At 41.2% G+C, this 18,013-nt stretch overlaps 3 protein-coding genes across 10 annotated transcripts in view; 2 read left to right on the top strand and 1 right to left on the bottom strand.

Annotated features, from left to right (window-relative positions):
* dnaaf9 (dynein axonemal assembly factor 9) overlaps nucleotides 1–8,028 on the top strand; it is a 31,718-nt gene extending 23,690 nt beyond the window's left edge. For 5 of the 6 annotated variants that reach the window (XR_014871202.1, XR_014871201.1, XR_014871200.1 and 2 more), the window contains one exon: nucleotides 81–6,624. The gene's annotated coding sequence lies outside the window, so the exon portion shown is untranslated. Of the gene's footprint in view, nucleotides 1–80; nucleotides 6,625–7,619 lie in introns of those variants that run through there. The other variant, XM_085143473.1, reaches the window with a different exon arrangement.
* ky (kyphoscoliosis peptidase) lies at nucleotides 708–5,923 on the bottom strand. The gene is made up of 6 exons (XM_085143474.1): nucleotides 5,342–5,923; nucleotides 4,896–5,010; nucleotides 4,643–4,760; nucleotides 4,294–4,485; nucleotides 3,918–4,108; nucleotides 708–3,738 (listed from the first exon to the last, which is right to left on the bottom strand). The coding sequence occupies exons 1-6, from the start codon at nucleotides 5,921–5,923 to the stop codon at nucleotides 2,414–2,416; spliced, it is 2,523 nt and encodes an 840-aa protein (XP_084999600.1). The 3' UTR covers nucleotides 708–2,413.
* A 6,869-nt stretch (nucleotides 8,029–14,897) lies between the features above and the next one.
* The window catches only part of slc4a11 (solute carrier family 4 member 11), a 100,173-nt gene continuing 97,057 nt past the window's right edge, over nucleotides 14,898–18,013 (top strand). For 2 of the 3 annotated variants that reach the window (XM_085142451.1, XM_085142446.1), the window contains exon 1: nucleotides 14,898–15,156. Coding sequence is in view for 2 of the 3 variants with exons in the window: in XM_085142446.1 (XP_084998572.1) it covers nucleotides 15,096–15,156 (61 nt within the window). In the remaining variant the exon portion in view is untranslated. The remainder of the gene's footprint in view (nucleotides 15,157–18,013) is intronic. The other variant, XM_085142448.1, reaches the window with a different exon arrangement.

The raw sequence follows: 18,013 nt of genomic DNA, 5'->3' as shown, positions 1-18,013 counted from the left end.
AGGAGGAATCCTGCCCCACAGATGCCTTTATTTCCTCATGCTGTGTGAAGATAGTCTGTGTGTCCTTGTATTGTTGCCAGGCAGATACATTCGTCCACATGGCTAACCTCTGACATCAGTGTTTCCTCGCCTCTCTTCTGCCACCACTGTGCCGCCAGTTTCTCCCCAGCGACTCAAGGCAAGACTACCCGCCCAGATACACTTACCACACTCAAAACACGCTCTAGCCATATCTCTTCCACCATTAGTTGCTCTTTTTCTCCTCCCCACCCATTCTATTGTATTTTTACCGAGGCACTGAACTGGGGCTATTTGTGGCCTATTATGAGGGCCACATGTAAACACTCATCGCTCTCGCTGGTGTCTGCCAAAGCCTGCTGAGTGGGTCCAGGTCTCTACAACAATGGACCACTGTGCTAGATGTTTTCAATTTTACAAAGTGAAATTCTATGGAATTTATTTTTGTTTCTTCTTTAAGGCCAGTAAAGTAATAGCTGTCTTAATTTAGAACTCCTGTGAAGCAAATCTTCACAATAAATCTTGAGAACTTGTGACAGGTATTCCAGAAGCTACCAGATAAATCAGTGTAAGTAAGACAATTGTAAAACGACCATTGACAGGCCTTTATTGCATAATTAACATAATTTGGAGACTTAAATTGCAACGTTGCGTGACTGTGACTGCAGAAAACAAAAGACATACCATCATCACTGTATATATTTATTGCACAGTTTTTGACAACCGTCATTTCATAATGCAGTTTTGTTTCTCATAACAACAATATTAATACACACAGCTCTCTTGATCAGTTTAATATCACGGCTGAGCACCACAGCTGAGCACCATTGTCAAGCTTGAAGGTTTGCTGGTGATGAATACTGCCTGCATCAAATAATAGCTTTCAAATAAAAATGTCATGTTGGTTTGCGATTGTATTTATAATACTACACTGCTGCAGTGCTTATACAGTTGCAAGAACATAATTTAAGATCAATTCTTATAGAGTTACAGGAAAGAGAAAGAAAAGCTTGCAAACCTTTTGAACAGTTTTTTTTTCTGCATAAATATAGCCAAAAACATTTTTAGACTTAGAAATCTGAAAACTAAATGGCGAAAACCCACTTAAACTAATGGCCCGCAAAAACTTTTGATTTTTTACTGACTATCTGGAAGGGGAAAAAAATAGAATTTTTTCTTTCAGTATCTTTTGTGTTTGGAGAACCAAACTCTTAAATATTTATACTTGTTTGGATTTGAAGAATTTTAGCTCATTCGACTGCAATATTTGGTAAGTTTCCCTGCTTGGGTCGCTCTTTTTTAAAAATTATTTCTGTTAAGTTAAAAAAATTTTGATTGAAAATATGTTTTTGTTCTTCTTCTACTGTTCTTTTAGATACTTTTGATATTGTCTTGCTGAATAGCTAATTATCTCTGTGTTGTTGGGTTGTTGTTGTTTTTAAAAAATCAACAATCGGTGTTATAATTCAGAGTTCATTGTAGCTTTAATGAAGAACTGTCCTGATCCAGATGCAGCAAGGAGTCCCGTGACACTACCACCACCATGTTTCACAGATGGAAAAGGTTCTGTCCAAACACAATGCTTCTCATTTAAAAGATTTAAATGACTAAACTGCTTATCCAACTTACAGTGGCAGAGGGCACCAAGGCCTGTACAGCACCATTGTGCTTTTTGGAGAACAGTAGCTTTCTACTTGCCCATCTTGCACACTATTTTTTCAATGTGTTCTTGGTGAAATGATTGAGATGAGCAACATGACCATTAGCCATTGTGAGAGAGTCTTTCTGTCACTAAGGAGCTACCCAGGGTCCCATTGGGGCTTCACAAGCTATCACAGTTTTCATTCTTGGAGTGCAGGTAAACCTCTCCTCTAAAGGGTTGTTGAACATTGTTGTTGAATCTGCCTTTGGCATACTCTGAATTATAATTTGTGGTTTGAGTCATTTCCCTAAATATGTTTAGTGAAAGTCAGTCATTAACAGATCAGTGTCTCCAGTTACTCTTGATTTTACCTCTGATTTTACCATTACATTTACTGCTAATCCTAGAGGGTTACATACTTCTGCCGCTCACAGATGTGCACTATTTGACCATTTCTCCCAATAACCAAATGACCAAGTCTAATTTTTATTCCATGCTACTTATTTAATTTTTTTCTTTTTTTGTCTACTTTCAAGACTTGTGCATGCACTTGAATAAATATATTCAGAAATGTAGAAAATCTCCAGTGTTGTACCTGTTACTGTATGCTTCACTTTGACAACCTTTAACATACCTCCATCTGCACTTTGTTAATACAGATAAACATAGAAGATCTGAGCTCACAGTTTGAATTATTTGCAAGTATTCTGAGTGCGATTTGCTTCGGTAGCCCCCACACCCCCCATTTTGATTTCACACTTCTTTGTCCTGCTGCTTGATGTCAAAGGTCATCAAAACAGCCATGTCACTGGAGTCCCCCAAGGAGACAGCCAGTTTTAGTACCTGAAGAGCATTTCCACTGAAAACGTCACCCTCCCAGATTCTGCTTTTATTAAGTTTCAGCTCAGTCCGTGTCTCTCCCACCACGCTTACCCTCTGGGTCCCTGGAACCCGTACCCTGAAGCGAACCCATGAGGTGGGCTCCAGGAGGCCCACACGAGGCTCGAAGAGAACGCAGCCTTTGCTCCAGGCAGAATAGACACAAGGGAAAGGGATCCCCGGCTGATCGCAGATGTTCCTTAGGATGAAGTCACACATGGGGTTAAAATCTCCACCAGGGGTTATCCTAGCGTAGAGGCCCAGCCGATATACCCCAGTATCAGGCAGGCTGATGCTCACTGTCACTTTTGTGTCTGTGTATGTGCAGAACAAGTAGCGGGAAAGTGGAAAAGCTGCTGATATGTTCTCTTCTTTGCTGAGCACAGTGTGAAGCTCAAGGTCGCGATGGTTGTGGAAGGTGATGTTGCATTTGCCTTTCTGGGTAATCACCACTGCTGTTGTATGACTGAATTTGGACAGTCCCGCCTCTGACGTCCGGGTCCCTGGGCCACATGCTGAGCCCAGGTTAGGTGGGAAGAGCTCATGAGGACTAACCACCTTCCCTCTGCAGTGCAGCAGGAAGTTTGCAGTGTTCTGGAACTTGACTTCTGTTTTCTCATAATCCCGCACAAACACCGACAGCCGGTAGAAGCCATGTAAAGGGCAGAGGACGTGGCACGTCAGGGTGTCTGGTTTAATCTGAGTAGCCAGGCAGCGTTTGGCTATGGCATCCATCTCTGGGTGAACCAGTTCGCACAACATCATCAGAGGCCTGGAGGTCTTCAGCACCAAATCAAAGACACCTTCGTCCACCTCAGCAACCTCGCTGCTCTGGCTGCCACTTGTGACTCCAAGAGATCCTGCAACTGGCTGCAGCCCCCAAGACAAGAAGGGGTTCTCTGGGATCTCTTCCATCGCTCTGGGGGTAGGACACTCGACTGTGAAGGAGCAAACCCAAACCAGAGGCGTGGCAGCTGCCTCGGGTCTAGCAAACACCTTCACATCGTACATTCCACTTGCGGGTGGCAGGAGTTGCAACTTCATGCTCCGATGGGAGACAGTTAGGATACCGAATGAAGAGTTGATAGACTCTTTCTGCTCTGAAGCGCCACAGTGGAGGAGGTCTTGGTGCTGGGTGATCTCATAGGTAAAGGTTGTTGGCTTTGAGAAGCCAAGGGACACACTTGCCTCACCATTATCTGAGCAGAAAATACAAGAGAGGGTTTGTTTTTGTTTTTTTTAACGTACTTGAAGATAGATGTTAAAAATAAATATGAGTGCATTCTTGATTAAAACATAATGACATTCAACAATAAGACTAAACCAAAAAAAAAAGAAAGCTGACCAGAAGAACAAAGCAAAAAAGTTGTTAGGTAACCTGTGACAATGTGACAGTGATGGGGCCGAATCAGCCTAAGCCCCATACTGAAGAAGGCTGAGGTCTTGAAGACCCTTCTCTCAAACTCTTCCAGGGAGATGGGTATGTCTAGAAGCTGCCATTTCTCCTCATCAGGGAAGTGCGAATCGATGAACTCCTCCGGGTCCGTTAGGAAATAGAAATCATCAAACCTTGAAGGAACAGATAGAGACAGCGTGCTGGTTTTAGACTCAACCTGCTGCCTGTCATGGGATTATTCGAATAAGCAGCTGTTAAACTTCAGTCATTATTGTCGTACCACCGTGTCATTGTGGTATTGTTTGCAGCAACCTAACCGCTAAATAGTGAATGTGTTGAAATCATTTCCTTTTCACACCTTTTCACAAAGCTTTCATGTTCCATATCTACTCGTCCCGCTCCCCAGCAGGCATCCAATAGGAACCACTGTCCTCCCAGAAGCACAGCGTTCCACAGGTGATCAGATTTCACATGCTTCAGGCTTTGGCCCTGGCGGTATCCTATGCCCTTACTGTGGCCCGGCACTTCTTGGCACTCGATGCCCACCTCTCTGTAAACACAAACCAAACAACATGCTCATGGCTTTTTGTTTTTATATCGCATGTCCTCAAGCTCGAGTTCATAAACTCAGAAGGCCTTTAATACAGCAGTTAATAAACTGGCGATCACAAATCAACAGCAGCTGTTTTCGGAGGTGTTGTGTTTACCTGCACATCTCCATACAAAGGTTGGAGTAGCTGCAGCAAACACCGCGGCCAGCCGCAATCACCTCCTCTGGTGAACTCAGCTTCTCTGAGTGGCCAAGGAACCCGCTCACATCATACTCTGTGAAAGCAACCTTCCTTTTATTCACAGTAGGATGAATGACACCTGTATGAGTGAATGCTGCTGAACATAGATGGATTCGCCACCTTAAACTCAAAAATATGTCTCATTAGTGAAACTGTGGGCTGTAGTTACCGATGTTGTGGCACAGCCAGACCCAGATGGCACGAAGTTTCTCCAGCTCAGTTCTGGCTTCCTTTGTGATGCTTTGTACAATTGTTTTCACATTGTACACGCACTTTTCTTTCAGCTCCAAAACAAACACAACGATATGCACTGTTAGAAATCACAGCTTTTTAAAGGTAACTAACATAGGCAAAGATGGACTCACAAACTTTCATGGAGTTGGAATGACTTAATTCCTTATAGTTTTACAGCTTTGTGTCTCTGTGTCTCTCTAGTGTTGAACTAACCAAATACTGAAACCGACTGAACTGCAGTTCTGTTCATCTTGGCATATGGAAAGTGTTCTAGTGCGACTCACTGCTGAAGCTAAAGCACTAAGATTAAGCACTAAATGGCAGATAGATTTGCAGACACTTAAAAAAACACACACACACACACACAAAAGTACTTCTGACCTCTGCTCCAGCCTTCACAGCATGTGAGTCAACCCTGCGGAACACGTCTGAGCTGGTGAAGAGGTCCTTTCTGTGCTTTCTCGTCACTGTTACTGAAGCACACGCTCTCGGCCTCTGTCCCAGCTGTGCTTTTTGCTGCAAGTGTCTTGGGTCATCTGCCTCCTTCCTCACAGCACTCTTTTTCACCACCGTGATGGTTCTAGCCGCGCTCTCAGACGACAGTTGTCTCTTTGCAGCGGGACGCTGGTCCTCGCTCTCCACTATCAGTTTCTCAAACACACACTGCCTGGAGAGCACAGTACTCTTGGAGGCTTCACCACAGACCAGGACCTGTGCTGCTGCCACGTCGTGTCCAGGATGAAGCTCTGGTAGACTCTCCTGTGCCTGCTTCTCATTGTGTGCCTGAGCTCCTATAACCCTAACTGAGCTCGGATTGCTTAAAACAGGATTGTCCTGAAGCTCACGAAGCTCCAGGGTTTTCACCTGTATGCATTCCTTCCGGGTCACATCGTTTTCCTGAGAAAGGTGTGCAGCACAGGCAAACGGGAAAGAAAACTTTTGAATTGCAACTTCAGCGGACATTATGCTGGATGCATGGTATCCTGTCCAGAGACAAGGTGGATAAAATATAACATTCAGTTATTATCTGTAAGATATTTTTAGCTTAATCTCATGAGCAGATAGTGACTCAGTATCTTGTTCTGCTTAGAGTGAGACACACAACTGCTGAGGGATCCCTCGTGCGCAAGCTGTTCGGAAGCAGAAAGCTTATTCTATACAGTGCAGTGCGCTGTGTGTAAGACAGAGATGAATTGGCAATTATATCATGTCTATTCATAACCAGAAATTAATGCAAAAGCTAAAATCATTAATCACTGTCGCAGCTAAAAGCAGAAATAAATCTTTCGTCATATTACATGATCCCGTAACTTCCTGTACGTGATGAACCTTCACACTGATGGCCGTATTCATCTCTTTAAAATAAGCAACGTATAGGAAAAGCTGCTTATTCTTGACAGGGCAGCAGGCTGGCACAGCAGCTGTCCTTCAGCCAGACGACCTGGTTTGAAGCCATGTGGCATGTATCTGCCCTGCTCAAGTGTCCCTCACCAGGTCCTATCAGCTGTGTGCACTGCGTAGCAGTTAACCCTGACCCCTTCAAGCAAAACTTTCAGATGACAGTAAAGCTAGCCCCTATCATGTCAAAGTTAATCCATTGTCCCAAAGTAATTAGGTGTGCTCGAGTTTTTAAGAATAGTACTTTTTTTTTTTAAATAAATAAAAACATGGATGAAAATAGCTCTCAAAATACTGATTTATGCCTGATTTACACTTAAAAGGGCAGGAGGGGAAACCCATTCTGTGTAGGTTTAACTGCTCCTACATCCCTATATGTTAGTGAGGTTTATACTCACCCTGAGAGGATTTCAAAAGCCTGCCGGATGTTTGCCGGAGTATCGACCAGAGATGTTTCCACTGTGTGTTCTCTGTGGTCCCCAGTTGCAGGGTGGGAGGCTTATATATTCTCCTATTGGCCTGCCAGGACAGGCCCCAGAATAACAGGCCTAAAAATACTACAAAGCAGTTAAGACCAGCCAATAGAGAGAGCCCCAACTGAGAAGTGTGTGACGTCTGTATGTGTATTTGTAAGCACTTGTAAAGCTTACAAATGCATGTTTGGATGTGCTTGTGTGTGTTTGGTACGTGCTTTTGCTAATAACACCGCCACCGCCGCCGGCATATCTGGACACACAAGTGAGTGTAAATTATTGGACTTATTGGATTTTGAATATGCGGGTTTGTACAGTGTTAATGTTTGGATCCATTCCTGCTGAACAGGCAGGTGGAAGGGTTAATGTTTGAGCATGTGCTGATTGTGAGGGGTAGGGGCAGGATTCAGAGAGTTGGCATAAAATAACGTTGACATCAACGTTGAAGACGTTACAAAACTGCTTCTGATGCACATAAGCACAAATAGCTGTGTTTTCACAGTTAAGGAGACAAGGAAAAGGCAACAACTCCTCAGACAGGTGGGGAAAATATTTTGGAAATATTTCTTATTCACCTTTTAGACAACAGTTGGATAAGATCTGTATCAGCCTTTATCTGTCTGATTGGTTTTGAAGGTAACAGTTTTTCTTCCACTTCTAAATCTTGCTACTCTCCAAGTTATTATCTTCTTTGTATGTGAAAATGATAAGGTGTGATTTAATGTGAGATATTAGACTCATTTGTTGACTCATGAAGTAACTTCCTTGTCTTTTTTTTTCACTTTCAGGACCAAAGGAAACTATTTCAACCAGCAATTTGAACAAAAATTAAAAGAAAAATTGAAAGAAAAAATGACTACATTAAAAAAAATATGTGTGCAATTGATGTGGGAACACCAGAAAGTCATTAGTGTAACAAAACGTTTCAGCATAAGAGCCAAGAAACACTGCGAGTGCAAAAGTCAGCCAAGACAGCTCACTTTATGTGCAATATTTACTTTTAAAGGAATAGTATTTGTATTTTGTATATATTTATTTCATTTTAAATGTCCATTTAGATGTTTGTAGTGTGGTTTTTTGGTATTTCTGAACCTATTTTAATATATTGACCTACTTGGCAGATGTGAAATGTAAAAGTGAAAGGCCAGAAATCAAATGTGACCTGACATTTGGATGCTAACTATAATGTGATTTATTTTTTTTTTAAATCCTCATAAATAATTTCATTAATGTTGCTTTTATCTAATTTTATAGATAAAAGACTTTCTATGACAAATTGAGTCTAATTGACCTTGAGATCAGAGGTCCAAAGTACTGTGCTCTTTAGCATCCCAGTTTGGAACAACATCCCTATCTCCCATTATGTTTTAAAAACAAACAATGGCAGTAAGAAATATAAAAATGTATTTTTAAATAGCTCTATATAGGATTGTCACTTTGACCTTCAGATCAACCTATTGACACAGAGGTCAGAGGTCAAATGTGACATAATATTTTGCCTCTTTATATGGTACTCTCTATATGTTGACAATACTCACCACACTTGTAAGAATTATAGTTTCAATGTTCTAAAGGTTTTTGTATATTTTGACCTATTAATCACTAAGTTGACCTTGGTAGATGTGAGCCAAATGTTAATGGGTTGTTAACATGACCCTACTCTACACCCCTACAAAGTTTTATGAGAACACATTCAAAACTTTTCGAGCTATCATGTTCAGTGGCACGCACACACCCCAACGCTATCAAAAACATGGTGGAGATAAAGCTGAGTGAAGGGGTAAACTGAACTAAAGAAAAGGATGCAGCAGCAAGAGTCAGCCTGCCATGCGTTTTAATAAAACCGCAGTCCGTGTATCATCTGGTATATACATCATGGATGCTTTGAACTTTTAAGCTAAACCAATTTTTTGCTTTTCAAGTATAGGCTTTAGGCTGTTTTCATGCCAAGGGAGCTGAGAGCATCGAGGTTTTCTCACCTTTTACTTTCAACACAACACTCTGTCAGCTTCAGTGCGTTTCGTCTGTGTACATAAACACTGCAGAAAAGGGAAGTGGTCCTTGAACGGCGATTGAACCCGCCACAGAAATAAAAAGAAAGAAAGAAAGAGAACTTGTTGGATTATCACAGAAATATATCACCCAGCAGATACAGTGTTATATAACACTGCCATATGTTGGTGTTGATATTGATGCGCAGGCAGAGCAAAGGGACCGCCACCTCTGCCAGTGCTGGATCCCAGGCCAGATGACTGGGAAAGTGCAGAGTAATAATGCCATCTGGAACAGCTGTCTGCCAAGGAATCTCTTCCTGGCTTATTAGGGAGAGTGGATGAGCGGGATTGGGTGCGGTGGGGGTTTCTCTCCACCTCAGAGAGAGGTGAGACGCACTGGTGGGAGAGATGTTTGACGCAGCAGAGAAATGAAGGAGATAACCACAGGCTGAAAAAGAAGAGATGTATCCCACTCGCTTTTGGGTGCAGGAGGTTTGTGTGTGATTCTTCTGCAGTGTAATAAACTTTGTGCTTTCAGTCCAAATGGGCATTAATTAACATCCAAAACTTTATTCCGGCTGATACAGCCCTCCCCATAGGTACTGTCTCGAGATCAATGACAGTTTCAACTACACAGAACTTTGAAAGCCCCAAATGGTCTCTGTGATAATACTGAAATTTGAAATTATGACCAAAAAAACCCCACACACATACATGGAGAAATAAACGGCATAAGAAATGTAGTGGATCAAATAACACAAAAGCAAGGGAATTAAAAAGAACACAAATTTGACTTGAAAGTTATGGTACCGCATTGGGGGGTCGTGGGTGTGTGTGCAGCTCGGTTATGACCGCAGGCAAAAAGAAGCTGTTACGATGAGATCTAAGGGACTGACTGGGTTTGTATTCTTCAAACATATCAAACAAATGTTAGCCTTTGCTGTTACGTGATCTAAGAAACTGCGGAAGCCCTCAATAATCAATTCTATAACTAACTCGGTGCCAATCACGGCAATGTGCTCAGTTGTCTTTATTCCACATGTAGCTTTCGACACGTGTTCTATTTCAGAAGATCAAGAACGAGTGAGAGTGTTGCACCCCGCAGGAGTTGAAGACAAAAATCAGTTGCTATAAATCCCACGTGGACAAGAGACCTCTCTTTTATGCTATTTTTAGACTCTAAAAGACCGATTTAGTCATAGTCAGTTGTGGCAAGGCTGTGGTGATGCGGCAGCCAGAGTGACAACCTAAGTCCAATATGACAAAAACAATTTCTAACTTAGGGCTTTAGTTTCTATTGCAAACCCAAGAAAGGGTGTATTATGATGTTCAAACAAACGCTTTATCACAAAGGGTTTCTGTTATGTTCACCTTTGTGAATGTGTTCTAATAAGTGCTTTATATAGCGCATCGACCTGAGGGGTATTGACAGGAAATAATTAAAAAACTTTGCAGAGCAATATAACTTACCAGCCACAGCTAAGAACTCAGAGTACTCAGCTGATAGCAATTCTGCATTTTAACAGATGGTAAATGTAGTCTAAAAACCACATAATCTGGACAGCTGGCTTCTAAAAATAATATTTATAATGAGTCAGTTATGTATTCTAATTTTGTTGTAACAATGTCTAGTTTGAAAAAAATCTGAAAAACATCAATGGGCAATAGGCCCTTCTGTGATAATACCATAGAAGCTATGGTAAACTACTGATACAAATACTGGGGGCAAATCAGTTCTGTAGGTTATACAATTAACCAAAGTCCAGCGTATAACAGCACCGAACAAGAAGCACTCACAGAGCATAAACCTCAGCCAAGGCAGCTCACTCTCTGGGCGTTATTTACTTTTAAGGGAATAATACTGTATTTTCTATATAATCATTTTGTTTCTTTGTTCTTTTTAAGCCTACTTTAATAATTTTCTAGGGAAGTAAAAATCAGATTAGGGCAGCGTGGCAGATGTTTACTTTGATTACACAAACATTATGTTGAAGCAGATAATGGATCAGAGGTACTGATTTGTAAATACCTGGACATGGATTATTTGACCTTCAAGTAGAGGTCAGATTACCAAGGTCACGTAAGGAACTCTATATAACCTTAATATTACTTTGACCTTGAAATCAAAGTAATGTTGATTTCAAGGTCAAAAGTCATAGGTCAAATGTGACATATTTTAAACTGTAGTTTCTATATGTTAATAACACAGACCACACAGACAGAATGCCATGCATGCAAACGCTACCAGAAGCATGACCTAGATGGTATGTGGATTGTTGTTTTTTGGGGGGATTTCTCTCTGTAGGGTCTCTACTTTACAGTATAAACCACCAGGAGGAGACTGGTGTTGTGCTTTGGTGCTATATAAATAAAATGTAACTATTTAGTAAGAGTAATAAGAGTCAGTAAGTCTGTGAAGGTTCTCAGTCAGTAAGTAAGTAATCATTACCTACTCTTTTACAAAGTAGATGATTTTCGAGGAAGTTTTCTGTATTTCTGCTCTCTGGCTTGCTATTTTTAAATATAAAATAATACATAATTAGACTGTGATACAAAAATGCTAATAATATTCAGTACGCCCCCCCCTCCCCGCTCCTTATTTTCTATTTATAATTTAGTTAAAAAACAAACAAACTGTCAATCAGTAAAAATGATAAGAGGTTTTATATTATACAGTTGTCATTTCTGCTGTGTAATCGAAACACAGCATAAAATCTAAAATCCGCGCTGTATCAGGGGGCAGCAGGTGTCGCATTCAATGACTGGTTTCAGTAAATTGGAACACTGTAGCCCATGGCTATTCAACTACGAAGTTAGTTGGGCCAGATTTTCAAACTGAGGAATTTATCTGGGCCAGATATATTTTTTGAAGCCAGTAAGCAGCAGATCATGATCAATTTCAAATCCACACAACTGTATTGAAAAACAAGTAATTTTTTTTATTCCTTTTCCCCAGTAAATCTGGTGACCTCTCACAAATGCACACCAAAAGGTCCATTTAAAAAAAGGGAGCTATAACTAAACTATTTTTTGCACATTTGAAATAACAATAATAATAATAACAAAAAACCATTTTGATAATTCCCTTTCAAATTAAAATAAATATTTCGCTGACCACTCACTTTTCCTGCCATGGATGGAGCCCCATCCGTCTACAGTATACAGACACGCTTCATATCCAGACCACTTTCCTCAAAAAGAGCTGAAATCTTCTCAAACATTATTTCGCCAGCTGTGTGTCCCTCTAACGGTAGTAAGCCGAGCAATTTCCCATCCAAAAAACGGACATATACGCAGTAGCGGTTTTAGATACGGGCGACACGGGCGGTTGCCCGGGGCGGCATCGTGGTGGTGGGCGGCATCACGGGCAAAAAAATAAAAAATGCTCGTACTCATGCTACCCCGACGTCATGCCAGCGCATATTGGGAATGTCACAGGCACCGATCGGTTTTTTATCGCCCATTTGCTGGGAGTAAGGGCGCCCTCCGTTAGCAAGGTGCGCCTGCTGCTTGCGCCTGCACAGGGAGGAGAGGGCGGGGCGGCGGGGGATTCTCTGGCTGGCTGGAGCGGCATCTAACCAACTCTCAAAATAAAACAAAATAAAAACAAACCAACAAACACGAAAACAGCGGACATTATGATACAGACTTATAATTTGCACCGATGTTTTTTCGAAATTCTATACACGAAAAGTGAGCGGAAGAGCCCTCGGTGCGCCTGCTCGCTGCTGAAGTCAAAGTAAACTTTATTGTCATCTCCGCTACATACAGTCCAGTATATAGAGAGACGAGACGACGAGGCTCCAGTTACAGCAGTACAAGTAAACAAACAATAAAAATAAGAAGAGTAAGAAAATAAATATACACTTTAGGACTGGGGGTAAAGGGATCAATAACAATTTAAAATTTACAGTTTGATGATTTAAAGTCTCACACACAACCCTTCGAAAGGGGAGGGGGCCGGCTGCTTCCAAATAGAGCACATTTCATTTATAATGTTGTAAATCCAAGCCCATTATTCATGATTTGAATCCTGGGTTGTGTGAAATCTCAGAAATAAACCCTAGACAAAGTGAATCTGTGAACTAGGTGTAGGTCTGTTTGATCATGTTGTGGTGATCCTTGGGTTGAGGGATGGGTGTTCATACTGGAGTGCAAAATTAAAACCAATGGAAGATGGACAAGAAAAGTTCAGAGCCATCAGGTCCTCAGTTTAGAAAAAAGAGAAAAGTAGAGGAGGAGAAACGAGCAAAAGATATAGATGTGTCATTGGATAATGGCAGGTCATCCTGAAACAATCGGAATCAGAATACTTTATTAATCCCTAAGGAAATTATGTGCGTTACAGTTGCTGCAAGAAGAAATGGTAAAAATACCAACAGTAACAGACTAAACTCCAAACAATACATTATGTTACAGATTTTAATATTAATTAGTCATTGTCAATTGTTGATTTGTGCTCTTCTCATTGTATGACGAATTATGATGGCTGTTTGGTAGCCGTTTGCATACTATGCATACTCTCTCTCTCTTCTCGTGTGTGTGTGTACAACAGCTTTATGTTAATGTCCTTAATATGTTTTGTCTGTATGTGTGTGTGTGTGGGGGGGGGGGGCGCCAGAGGGAGTGTTCGCCCAGGGCGCCAAACAGGCTAGGACCGCCACTGCATATACGCACAACTGTGCATTATCAGTTCTGTTTGTGATCTTCTGCTATAGACATTACATCAGTTTTCTTCAGGTCATCTAACAACATTTCAAACTCGTCTGACGCCAGAACCTCTACTCTACGAATATTTGAACTGTCCTACAGGGGTACATTTTTAATAGCAGATGTCACACTTACTTTAATTTTTTTCATCACTTTTCACCACATCCACTACGGCCGGTGTTGTGCCAAAGTAGGTATCCCCGACAGAATTTGTTTCCCCTGTGCTGGGAGCACCAAGAAGTACTGATGTTTTCATTTTGTGAAAAAGTGAAAAATTAGTATCATTACATTACCATTCAGTTTGAGGGTTACAACAGAAAATTATATATTTATTGCTCACGGGTATCAGATGGGATTATTTTTAACAAACCATTAACATTTTTGGCTGATAACTATTTTTATTCTCCTGTAACTTTACTATATAAAGAGCTAAATCCTCCAAAGTTTCAGGAGTAATGCGTCATAATAAGAAGTGTTTGTGAACGAAAAATCAGCAATGTGGGATACTGTTTGTCCGTGATTTACACAGGGGGGGACAAATTGTGGCAGGATCAGCCTGATATTATTTGTATCCCACTATAACTTCGTTGTATAAAGAGCTAACATCTCAAAAAATGTCAGGAGTAGTTAGTCATAATAAGAAGTGTTTGTAAACTAAAAATCAACAATGTGGGATACTGTTTGTCCGTGATTTGGACAGTCCAGCGTGTGCTGCCGACGCAGGGGAAACAAATTCTGTCGGGGATACCTAATTTGGCACAACACCGGCATGCAGTATTTCACTGTTTCAGAATCTGTGAAAGGCCTTTTCTTCTTCGCCAAGAAGTAAACACGAAGGGAAGCTGCTGCAGCTTTCTCTTGGGCTGTACAGGACCCTCATCATGGTAGTACAACTCCGGTTGTAAGATTATTAAACTCGGTAAAATGAATAAGTATTTGTCAGTCCAGGCAGGGTTAAACCGACAGTTTTCATTGTCAATTTTGCGCTTTTGGAGTGAGAAAGACATGCTGTTGCCGCATCATATATTACGATGATTGTTTAATATGTTTACATCATGGTGCATTGTGGGTTAAATATTGCTAGGCTACTAGGAGTGTTGCATTCACAGTCTACACTACGCTGTAGGAATTTTTATTTTTTTTTATTTTTTAAATTAATTAATGAATACATTTTTGCGTTTTCTCTGTGTTTCTGCCAGGACCACAGGCAGGGCCACTCGCAGGTTGCTTCTGGGCCGCATTTGGCCCGCGGGCCGCCATTTGAATAGGCTTGCTGTAGCCAGTCAGCTTTTTCCCGCTCTGGATACTGTTCTGTGACAGTCCGCACCGCAGCGCGAGCGGTGGGCGGGGCCGGTGTTCAGGCACTTGGCGGGCGCGTGCGGTCGTCAGCACCTGACGACGACCGTTAATTAATTGATGACACTTTCTCTAGTTCTTTAAATGTAGCGACAGGAGAAAACAAAGTCAAGCCTTTCGTTATTGCTCGGTTTCTTTATTTTAAAAAAGAGGAGGAAGAAGAAAATAATATATTCTCGACATTTTCTGGAGACCGGGAACATTATGAAAACTGTTAAGGACGATGGAAAGGTGAGGGCGGCGTCAGTGAATCGTTTTACTAAAGGTAAGATGTGAAAATATAAAACTTTTTTGCTAATGTTTTTCCTCACAGGTGACCTGTCGTGACAGTTCACCTTATATAAGGACTGTATTTCTTATTTTAGTCACTTGTTATGCACCGGAGTTAAAAACAAGGCACGCGGATGGCCAACTTAAAGAGTGTGGTACAAGTCTTCATCTTAAACACACTCAGTAATATGTTTTGGCTTCAGTCCTGACAGGTGTGTATGATTAACAATAATAATTGTTTTAATTAAATGAGTCATAACAACTACCTGTACTGTCATTGTAAGACATGGTTTAGGCTGGGGGGGGGGGGGGGGGGAATTATTATGTGTAAATACAATTGGCTTCCTCAGTTCTCAGCAGAACTCATTATAAATGGATGGAGTGCATGCTGAACACACAAGCAAGGCAAGTACTGTCATTGGCGCCAAAACACATGCAAAGAAGCAGCTTTAAGTCTAACAAAAGCGAAATATGGCGTCTAATATCTGCAACCATAAACACTGATATTTATTTCATTCAGTCTTCAAGAATATAGAACATTTCCGGTTCCGGTATTTTACACACTTTAGATGTTCCTAAGGTTGTGTTCTTTCAGACAGGGTTCACAGATGTAGTTGGAGTTAGCTAGCTTTTATAACAACTTTGATCTTAAATTGTGATGTGTCCACTGTTATTGCAACCCTGTCATGCTCCTCTGTTGTCTTGTGGATTTTCTCTGTCCATCTAGTCTTCTGCTCTTTTCCAACCATCAGTATGTGTGGTTGGCCAGTGGCAGCTTGTCTATTTAGAGCTCTTAACATCTTCCCTCTCTTTGCCACCATCCACTGGATATATCCAGTTTGAATGACATTCCAATCTTCTAGCCATTGATCCTGGTGAAATGGATCAATGAGTGGATGTCTTGTTCACTCCTGGCATACAGCCTGACATCATATTTGTACTAGGTGAGACATCATGAATTAAAAATTGACCTAACCTGCTTTACATTTGGCTGATTTTCACATTTCTCATTTTCTCATGTACTTGTGTCCACTCCCAGCTGATATTGCTCTGTTGCAATACCTCTTAAACTTGTGCATGGGTAGCAGCTTTCAGTGGAAGAGTCTGCCCTGTTCAAGTCCACATGTGATGCTTCAGACTTGGCTATAACCCAGAGCATCCTTGTTGTGGCTGAAGAGATCCACAGGGCTGTCTGCGTGAACCTCAGTCATACTGTCAGGGGAAACTGACAGTATGACTGTACCGTGCTGCCCTCCTTCCTCTCTTTGTTGCTATGCTACTTTGTGACCTTGTCCTCTTTTTCAGAATTCAATTTGAGTTAAATTGTTGCCATTTTGATACAGAGGAGAAACTTAAGCATTGCAGATAAACATGCATGTGATCAGAAAAAGGTTTCGTGGAAATTAGTTTAAATCAGTGTTGTTTTTAATTTTTATCAGTAGAGTTTCATAAATTATTCCATCTTGTATATGAGGTGGTTGATGGTCACTTACCTTTTGAGATTGAACAATGATGGCTGTGAACCATGAACAGCATTGTGGACAATGCACTCTGTTAGTACAGATAATGTGGCTTCTGCAGTGGCCTTGGACTTTGCCTTCACAGCCGCATTGTGTTCCTGGTGATGGTTATCCGCGTCCTGTTACCCTTGAATAGTAGCAAGCACTCTATCTACACAGTGTTGAGTTGTAGGTTTCTTGTACTCAGTCCAAGCATTACTTAGGTATACCTAGGTACATTGTGGTCTCTCGAGTAGTTCCTTTGTTATCTATGCAGGGATACATCTATCTGACTGGTTTGTATATCGGTTTGATCCTGACTCAGAAAGTTGGATTGGGTATCAGTGGAAATGGGCTAATCTATGTGACAGATTAATTTGGTAACTCAATGTTTCCCCAACCTAATGAACTGTAGACTTACATAATGACTGAAACTAGCACCACTGATGAACAATATACTGTGAGGTCAGTTTCTTGATCACTAATATGGAAGTTTTCTTGACCATTAATCAACTACCACTGATAATGATTGAAAATACATAAGCAGGGTTTACCTTTAAGACAAATCTGTATACCTAAATCCGCATGATCAACTTGGTCACCTATAACATCTCAAGGTTTCTGGCTACGATCCTCAACCCGTTGGTAGGCAGCTCTAAACCCCACATCAAGAACACTTTGGATTTTGTTGAGAAGGTGAGAGATGTCATTATGGAGGCAGATGAAACAATGGTTTTGTACGATGTTACATCTCTCTTTACTTGTGTTCCAGCCACTGAATCAGTTGAGGTTGTTCGTAAGAGGTTACAGGATGACCCCAAACTCAAAAAAAGGACCACTCTCAGCCCCGCTAGTTTGAGCGGGGAGTCAAAGAGGCCATCCCTAAATTGAGTAGGGGGCCTAAGGATACATCTTTCACCATCTTACAATGCTCTGATTGCAGCCCTTCCCCAACTCTGTGTAACTGGTACTCATGGTAATGATAATTTGCATATAAATAATCCAGAAACAGACCTCACAGCCCATTGTTTGTCAGTGTTGCTAGTTTCAGTCATTATGCAAATATACTGTTTATCAAGTTGGGGAACCTGCAGTCAGCTGAGACTGGAGACATTTCTTCTCCAGAAAACACTAGACCACATAGACAGAATCAACTTTTTGGGCCAAGAAAAAGAAAGCAATTTATTTCTGCAAAGATGCTGGTAGAAATAAGGGTTGTTTAAGTAGGTTTCCTTTTTTACGTCAAAGTGACATGGTGGTGGTGCTTACATGGGTTCTGTGTGGATACTCTGGCTTCAAACGCTAAGTTTCTTCCTCAGACAGAGAAATAAATCCTATTAATTTAAAAGTGGT

This window comes from Neolamprologus multifasciatus, chromosome 19 (genome assembly GCF_963576455.1).
Source record: "Neolamprologus multifasciatus chromosome 19, fNeoMul1.2, whole genome shotgun sequence".
NCBI lineage: Eukaryota > Metazoa > Chordata > Actinopteri > Cichliformes > Cichlidae > Neolamprologus > Neolamprologus multifasciatus.
Note: the sequence above shows the minus strand (reverse complement) of the source record. Positions and strands in the feature narration are given on the sequence as shown.

Bases quoted from the DNA above. Each gene is read 5' to 3' on its own strand.
- ky (XM_085143474.1), bottom strand. From the start codon at position 5,923: ATGTCCGCTGAAGTTGCAATTCAAAAGTTTTCTTTCCCGTTTGCCTGT. The intron at 4,109-4,293 runs GTGTGAAAAGGA...TGTTCCTTCAAG, and splicing joins CATGAAAGCTTTGTGAAAAG to GTTTGATGATTTCTATTTCC. The intron at 3,739-3,917 runs GTTACCTAACAA...TTTTCTGCTCAG, and splicing joins TCACTGTCACATTGTCACAG to ATAATGGTGAGGCAAGTGTG.